The sequence below is a fragment of the Cololabis saira genome, chromosome 22, assembly GCF_033807715.1.
Source record: "Cololabis saira isolate AMF1-May2022 chromosome 22, fColSai1.1, whole genome shotgun sequence".
Lineage (NCBI taxonomy): Eukaryota > Metazoa > Chordata > Actinopteri > Beloniformes > Belonidae > Cololabis > Cololabis saira.
The window spans coordinates 32,645,814-32,654,455 of NC_084608.1; the positions used below are offsets into that span (position 1 = coordinate 32,645,814).

The following is an 8,642-nucleotide window of genomic DNA, read 5'->3' on the forward strand; positions in this document are numbered from 1 at the left end:
TGCACACATTTGTTGCAGTTCATTTTTCACGTCGTTGATAGCGCTGATCGTGTCCCTCTGTGTTGAAGCACAGCGTCAGTCAGGAAGCGGCCACTTCCAGCTGCGTCATGCGCTTAGTTTGCTCTGGTGCTGCTGCTGCAGCCGCGGTGCAGGACACGCTGGACCGGGAACCTCCTCGTCACCCACCGCGACAACTGGAGAGTGAGGACATAAATGAGTGCCGGGCCACTCATCTTGGCCTTCACCTTCAGATCGCACCACTTTATTTCTGCCACAAATCTGTCCGTGGCACTCACGGCGTTTAGCGCAGCAACAACCTGCTGCCACTCACTCGCTTTTGTTGTTAGTGATGGCACTACTGTGACCATCAAATAATGTGGCTTTCCTGCCCTGCATCTCAGTCTGCGTGAAATTCAGTGGCACGGTTGCTCGACACGTCTCATTCATCCTGACGCGCAGCAGAAACGGGCTGCAGGTGGCGCTGCGCATGCTCAGCAGGCTCATTCATATGCAAATACAGTAAAGTACATTGCATTCACCATTCATGGTAGAAAGTGGGCGTGTAGAGGGCGGGATATGGGGCGAATTCACCTGCGCAACCTTCCAGCTGGACTGATTTATAAAGCGTGCACACGGTTTTATAAATCAGCATTTTTTTGTGCGCACGCCATTTTTGGCTTTTGAGCGCACACACACTTTTAGTATGAATCCTACGCACTCTTTTATAAATGAGGCCCCAGGTTTGTTGCGGACAGCCAACAGTCCTGGAAGGATCTCCAGATGTGACGACAGCTGGTTTAATGATTGTCATCTATCCGTTTGACCCTTTAACAGCAGGATGTGACCTCCACCTCACTGAATCATTAAGTTAACAGTTCTGAGACGTTAATTTAAACTCTGGAGTTTGAGACGATGAACCAGCAAACAGCCTTTTAGTCATAAACAACTTTTATTCAGCAACGTTACAGAAACAGAAAGTGATGAAGTTAAACTTTCAGGCCTTCGGGAGGCAACAGATCAGGTTCTGCAGACGTTTTCTGATAAAACTGATTTAAAATGTTTAAAAAGCTGGTTAATTTTAAAAGAATAAGAGTCACGTTCATCTCAGATTAGAAATGTGAATAAAACAAAGTTAGGCTGAACAGATCGTGTCCTTGTTCAGAAGCTGAACCAGGGCCGGACCGGGGTCCCCCCTCACTCCTCCGCCGGGGCGGCCATCTTCACCAGGCTCTCCTTGTCGAAGCGGAACAGCCTCCAGCCCTCCTCCTGGGACAAGTCCTCGGCGCCGCGCCGCTTGTAGAACTGGACCGACGGCTCGTTGTTCTCCGCCACCACGAACATCATGCCGGTGCAGCGCGTCTTCATCGCCAGCTGTGGGACGAGCGAGACGCGGGGTCAGTAAACCGGACACGGACGGCTCCAGAACGAGGAAGTCTGGGTAAATACTTACGTTACTGAGGTGCCGCAGGATCCCCGACCCGATGCCCAGCCCTGCGGAGGAGAGCAGAGTTACTAGGCCTGTTTTGAGGAGAGGAGAAAAAAAACGATTTCCCAATTCTAAATCAATTCTCATATTCATTCCTAAAAATCGATTCATATGTCTAAAGATTGATTTTTTATTTTTTCATTTATTTATTTAATTTTTTTTGGGGGGGATTTTTTTTTTATTTATTTATGTATATTTTTTTTTCTTCATCATTACATTACAACTTTTGGTTATTTTTTTTTTTTATCCCCAAAAAAGGAATGTTTTGTTGGACACGAGAATAACTGGTGCCATGTTTTTGCCTTTAAATATGTTTAAAAGTATGAAAACATTAAAGTGTTTAGTTATACTTGCATAGATTGTCTATATTTCATTACTTTATATACTGTCTTGGGGTTACATTTGCAAAAAAAGCTAAAAACCAACTTTAAAAAAAAATTAAAAACCAAAATAGATTGAAAAAGGAACAAATAAAAACGGAATGCGGGAAAAAATAAAAGTGATTTCATCCGTCTCTGTTTCCTCCCTGGATCTGTTTGGTAATTCTGACCCACATGATGTTTCTGTTTCAGTTCTATCAGCATTCTGGGAGCTGATTGGTCCTTACAGCATCATTAGCTGCCAATACTTGCTGTTTAATCTCAATATAATACTAGTAGTAATATGTTGCATAACTACAGTCATATAATTCATGCAACAGCTCAAAAAACAGTTTTAATAACACTAACTCAAATCAATATCAGATCAAATCAAATCTTGATAATCGATTCTGAATCTTAAGAATTGATCCCCAGCCCTAAGAGTTACTGACCCGTCCGGACTGGCGGGTGGTTCTTACCTCGGTACTGGTCCATCACGTAGAACTCCTCCAGGTACAGCTGCTTGCCCACCCACGGGTCGTAGGTGAAGTAGTACATGGCAAACCCCGCCACCTTCGGATCTGAAAGAAACGGGCCGGCCCACGGGTCAGAGCAGGTGACCCACTTTAACCCGCCGCCAGGACTCATAACGTTACATAACGGCAGCGTGACCTAATCTCCCGCCTGCACGCGCCGTAATTACCCAGACTGCACGTACGTGCACGAGGGGGTGATTATGTCACAAACGGGAAGTAAAACTTCAGGCGTCTGGAGACAGACGTGTCAGCAGAAATCTCACGTGCCCTTCAGACCTCGTAAACCAGCCGTTTCTACTCACGCAGGGGAACTGCACTGCAAAAACAGCCCGCTACAAATAAGCCTAATATTCCTTAATCCAGTCAGTCATTTTAGTACAGATATCTTAGCCAATGGAGTAAAGAAAGATTTTCTTCACTAGAACACAAAATAGTCTGAAAATAGTCTTATTTTTCCTTTTTAACTTTCTAAAGAGTCGTTTTTGCGTCTCACCATCACTGCTCTCGCCTCCCTGGACCTCAGTGATGATGCAATGGTAGAACGGAGTGTCCCCGAACCCGTCCTCCAGCAGGTCTGCAGGGAAACGCTTCTGTTAGTTTAAACAAGCTAAAGAGCGCTTAAATGTTAACGTTTATGCAGAGATGAAGGTGAATCCAACCAACCTTTCTCGGTCAGGGTCACCTGGTGCTCCATCTCTTCGTATTTCGCGAGCTCCTGGAATTAAAAAAAAGACAATTTAGGAGGTCAATAATAAAATAAATGACAATTAAAGAAAAACTTCAATGAATCTGTAAGTTAATGCCTTTTCTCTGAATTATGCTATTTAGAACTGATTTCTTCTGAATAGCATTAACATTTGTTAATTTTGCAGTCAAAAACTACTGGTAGGCATTTTTTTTAAATTTTCTTTATTATTATTATTATTATTATTCTCACATCTTACATTACACAGCTGGTGTACAATTAGTGTCAGGGAGAAAGAAAAACATCAGCATGACAAAACATAGCTGTTGCCCTATAGTTGTGTAATGTTGAAAGAAACAAAACCTGCGTACATTTATATTTTTTAAGGAAAAACGAACAAACGGAACTAACTAAAGACAAAAAAAAAAATCCAAACGGGATGTCTGGGCTTGTAACAGCGACTACATTCAGTTGTAGGGAGACCAAACTACAATATTATAAAGGATTTGGATATACACACACACACATAAAATTATGTACACATAAAACCTGGCAGTCCTTCAAACCAACAGGGAAATGACTGAGAAAGAAAGTGAGTGGAGAAGTAATTTAATTTCTAGGTAATTGTGACTTTTGTATAGGAGACTCATTTTGAATTTATCCATTTGCCAGGCATTTTATTTTAAAGGATAATTGAAAAAATGATAAGTTTGTGTCAAGTACATGTCTAAAATAAGAACTTAACCATTAAACACTGATTTATACATCTGGTTCTTCTGCGCATGCGTCACTTATATTTCCATATAAACGAGCAGGATGCAGGTTCTGGGTTCCGGAAGTTGCGGTGGGCATTGTTTTTTTTTACACTTTTCTCGTATTTAATTGGCTATAATAAGCCCACAGAAGCGTTGTATTCCGCGTGCAGCGGGTTGTGGGCGCTGGGTTGGTTGGTTATACAACCATAACAACATTTAATCGAGGTCAGCCTCGATAAAAGCGTCATCTCGAGACAGACGGACCATATTCGGCTGTCATCATAGACATACGTAGACGCCGCCGCCGCCATATTGGATGTGGCAAGACTGCGCTGTAAACTAATAAGTAAATTGACTTATTTTCATAAAGCGCCTTTCTACAAAGAAATGTACGTTTTACGTCTCATTTATTCATTCACACACGCACTAATATACTTGGGAAACAGTTAGGCACCAAATATAATATATTCAATTTTCTCAGATGGCAAAAATAAGAACTTTATTGATGCCACATAGGAGTAATTCATGTTATATCAGCTATAGAGAACAAGGTAGTGCCGAAAAACAATATATATCCCCCCTCACAAAAAGAAAAATAGAGAAACATATTTTTAAATTTTCTAGTAACAAAATAACATTTTAAAATATTTTTCAGATTTTTTCAATTATTTTATTGTCTGAAAAATGGTTCAAATGTTATTTTATAGTCTGAAAAATGGTTCAAATGTTATTTTATAGTCTGAAAAATGGTTCAAATATGTTATTTGAATTTTTTTAAATTTGTTTTGTTGATCTATTTTTCTTATAGCTGATATTACATGAATTACTCCTATGTGGGATCAATAAAGTTCTTATTTTTGCCATCTGAGAAAATTGAATACATTATATTTGGTGCCTAACTGTTAAAAAGTATATTAGTGCGTGTGTGAATGAATAAATGAGACGTAAAACGTACATTTCTTTGTAGAAAGGCGCTTTATGAACATAAGTCCATTCACTTGTATTAGTTTATTATTATTTATTGTATTAGTTTCAGCGCAGTCTTGCCACATCCAATATGGCGGCGACGTTGACGTATCGCAGCAGCTCCATGGGGCGTCTACGTAGCTCGAGACAGACGGACCATATATGGTAGTGACGGCGGTGACGTCACACCCGGACATCCGCCATCTTCATCACCCAAGATGAAGGCTCAGGTCGAGATGAAAACTCGGTCCTAACCGCTAAATCTGAGCCCCTTTAGCGTATCTGTGACTCAATTATGGTCAAATAAAAAAATGCTGTACCTACCTTCACCAATCGTAAAATATCAGGCACGTCTCTGGGCTCAGCTTTTCGTAATTGATAATCCATTTTCTTCTTTTACTCTTTTTTCCTTTCGTAAGAAGTCCTCTGTATGTGAAGTGGAAGATCAGTTGCTTCTTCATTCGCCCCGGAGTGGCTTTCCCCCCACAGTCAGGCTCTGGTCCGGACGCGCTGGTCGGAGCTAAACATTCAGCAATAGTCACCCTCGGCTGGGTCGCTGCCGTTCATCTGCCCGGCCTTTGTGGCGGAGCCGCTTTTTATACCCCCCGCCGTGCTCGCACGCCATTGGCTGGCTGGCGACGCTCTCAGATTACTAGCCAATCAGCGACGAGCTCTGGTGGGGTTTTTAGCCAATTGGAACAGCGGAAATAATCACGTGATGAGGTATTTGTTTTGGTTAGTGAAGACCACGAAGACCGTAATCTGGAAAGTATTTCACCTTTAACCCTTTCTGACCTTCCAGAGAACAAGTCATATGTTACATTTCTGAATGCTATACTGACATTTTATGGAGTATTTTTATTTGTTATTCATCAAAACAACTCATTTTAACCAATCTTTAGTAATCTGTATGTTACAAGTCCATACTAATTTAAGGGGACCTATATGAAAAACTTCAGTTATTCACAGGTTATAAAGTTGTTGTTTTTTTGTCAGTAAGTATGTTGGACTACTAATATACAGGGTTGTCAAAAGTATTCACATTCATTACTCAGGTAGAAGTATAGATACTAGAGTTTGAAAATACTAATAGAAGTTGAAGTATCAACTCAAGTTTTTTACTCAAGTAAAAGTATAAAAGTACTGGTTTCAAAACTACTTAAAGTATAAAAGTAAAAATAATATAAGGGGGAAAAAAGCCATTAAGGACAAAAGCCATTGAAAATGAATGTCATCTTAGTATAATGCAAAATATATATTAAAGAACCATATATGTGTACTATTGAGCATTAACATGTGTTTCAGAGAGCAGACTCGTACAAACCAATAGGGTGTTGGAATGGTATTATGTTTATACTTCTCATCCAACCACAACCAAATTCACTCAATCCGGATGGCGCAATTTAACTGGATAGTTTTTTTTTTAAAGGCTAAAATGAAATAGAATAACGAGGCTGGTTTTTAAAATGTTTAGGAGTAAAAAGTAAAAAGTCGTCTGAAAAATAATTACTCCAGTGAAGTATAGATAACCAAAAATTTCTACTTAAGTAAGATAACAAAAGTATTTGTACTTCGTTACTTGACACCTCTGCTAATATATGACGAAGTCCCTCTAAAAAACATTTGTAGTTTGGGGTGCATTATCTGGCTGAAACAGGACAGGGGGGCGGGGGAGACTTCACTAATAAAAACCAAGTTGAACTTAGTGATTTTCAACATCGTCATATTATATTGTTTAGCCAAAAATAGATACATTACCTCTTCGCTATCCATCCTGCAAACGACCGCTGAAAACAGAAAAAGTAGTTTTTGAAAGTCCGTCCGTTCATTCACTATCAAAACAAATGCACGCGACGGGGACAGGATCTTTCCGGCAGTACGCGCTGGTGCTCATGGGAAATGTAGTGTTCTTTCTGGTAAAGCATTACCGCTTTTGTCCAAAGGAGCCGCCAAACTCAACAAAAGCTGAGTTACATTGTGCTGCTTTAACATATATAAAGTGGTCTCTCCTCAGCCTGCCAACTCAGAGAAGGAGGAAAGCAACCAAATTCTGCAGTATCTGTACAGCCGCCCGGATGAGCCGTCCAGTGTGATGTGGATCTACGAGCCAATAAGATTCTGTTCATATTGGAAAATGCAAATGCCCCACAACTATAAAACCGTGTGTAACTGCATGCGACTATCCGACTTTCGCATAGCACTGCGTGACATCGGACGCTCTCTGTCCATCTCCCTCCAGCAGCTGCCACTTTATTGAGGTTTTTGTAGTGAAATGAGGAGGAATCATTAGAGAATAACTTCCCCATTTCAACTAACTGGGTCAGCCGTTCTTCATCATGACTGTTTCCTACAGCGCTTTCAACCGGCTTTCAACGGGAGAGACAGGAAGAGAATAGAAGCAGGTCGTCCTACAAAATGTTCAGCTCAAAACAGGCGCGCTGCGTCGCTGCGGCCAGTTAGGACAGTCGAATAGAAAATAAAGCAATGGAATTGATTTTGTCGCTAACGCTCACCTCGCATCGTATTGCAGTTAAGACACGGTAACTCCGCCCGGCCCGGAGCTTCCGCCATTTTTTCGTAGCGGTGTATCGCGTCATTCAGGCAGCCAATCAGCACAGAGCCTCATTATCATAGCCCCGCCCACTCAGAATCCTGCATAGATAATGAGGTTAGAGAATGGGAAGATAAAGACATGGTTCAGAGGCTGAATTTCTAATTTATTTAGCAAAAACAGTCAAAAGTTTGTTTTTAAGACATTCAAGGCCTGTTTTGAAATAGGTATTAGATGCCATAATAGGTCCCCTTTAATTAATTGCTAAAAAAGTGAAAATAACTACCAAAAAAAATATTAATCGTTTTTTTTAATTTTACACATATTTTTCTAAATAAAGAAATCCCATAGCTAGATCCCTCAAATCGGTCAATAGAAAAAAGTAACACAGAAGTTGGGGGGGTGGTAGTGTAGTGGCTACGAGGTGTGTCTGGAGGACCCGGGTTCAAGCCCTGGAATGGCAACCAAGATGAACCCACCTTGGGCCCCTGAGCAAGGCCTTAACCCTAATTCCTCATGGTGTGTGTGTCTCAGATATACCGTATTTTCTGCACAATAAGGCGCACCTAAAAGCCTTTAATTTTCTCAAAAACCGGCAGTGTGCCTTATATATGATCATTACAGTAATTTCTGTTACTGTAGTCAGAGGGATTGTGGGTAATGTAGTTGGTGTCGACGAAGTAACAGTGCTAAAAACGTCAGGAATCGTCACAGACGTTCAAGACAACAGCAGCGACGCTGACTTGCATAATAACTTTGACGAGACGGAGCAAAGCTGGTTTTTATTTTGTTAATAAAGTTTGACATACGGTTCTTTTCTTCTTGGTTTTTTTTTTGCATTTGCTGTAGGATTTTGTAGCATTTCTGTAGCGCAGATCCATCAGGTAGATACGTAACTCAACCCCAGCCACTATAGTACGGTATTTTACCATATAGTGCGCCTTATATATGGAAAAAAGTTTTAAAATACGTCATTCATTGAAGGTGCGCCTTATAGTGCGGAAAATACAGTAAGTCGCTTTGAATAAAAGCGTCTGCTAAATGACAGTAGCAGTAGTAGTTATAGTAGTAGAAGCCTTTCAAACCACAGCACATTTATTTGGAATGAATTCATACTTTATTTCTTGCGATATATAATTTTGATGATGTATATGTCAACGTAGGACGTGCTGTGAACACGTACCAGAGCTAGAAATAACCCACAATGTCAATTATGAAGATTTCCATGTGAATTATTATGTGATTTTTCCAAACAATTTAATGGATTAAAACTCTGGGACACTAAATGAAAGATATGTAAGTGA

General features: G+C 40.6%; 1 protein-coding gene across 1 annotated transcript; it reads right to left on the minus strand.

Annotated features, from left to right (window-relative positions):
• Positions 1-930: 930 nt before the first annotated feature.
• Positions 931-5,369, minus strand: LOC133423608 (diamine acetyltransferase 1-like). Its single transcript, XM_061713847.1, has 6 exons — positions 5,112-5,369; positions 3,045-3,096; positions 2,875-2,955; positions 2,325-2,426; positions 1,451-1,491; positions 931-1,371 (listed from the first exon to the last, which is right to left on the minus strand). The coding sequence occupies exons 1-6, from the start codon at positions 5,172-5,174 to the stop codon at positions 1,195-1,197; spliced, it is 516 nt and encodes a 171-aa protein (XP_061569831.1). The 5' UTR covers positions 5,175-5,369; the 3' UTR covers positions 931-1,194.
• Positions 5,370-8,642: the final 3,273 nt, after the last annotated feature.

Excerpts from the sequence above, each read along its gene's own strand:
- LOC133423608 (XM_061713847.1), bottom strand. The coding sequence starts at position 5,174 with ATGGATTATCAATTACGAAAAGCTGAGCCCAGAGACGTGCCTGATATT. Across the intron at positions 3,097-5,111 it reads ATATTTTACGATTGGTGAAG|GAGCTCGCGAAATACGAAGA; the intron begins GTAGGTACAGCA and ends TTTTAATTCCAG. Across the intron at positions 1,492-2,324 it reads CGTGATGGACCAGTACCGAG|GGCTGGGCATCGGGTCGGGG; the intron begins GTAAGAACCACC and ends TCTCCTCCGCAG.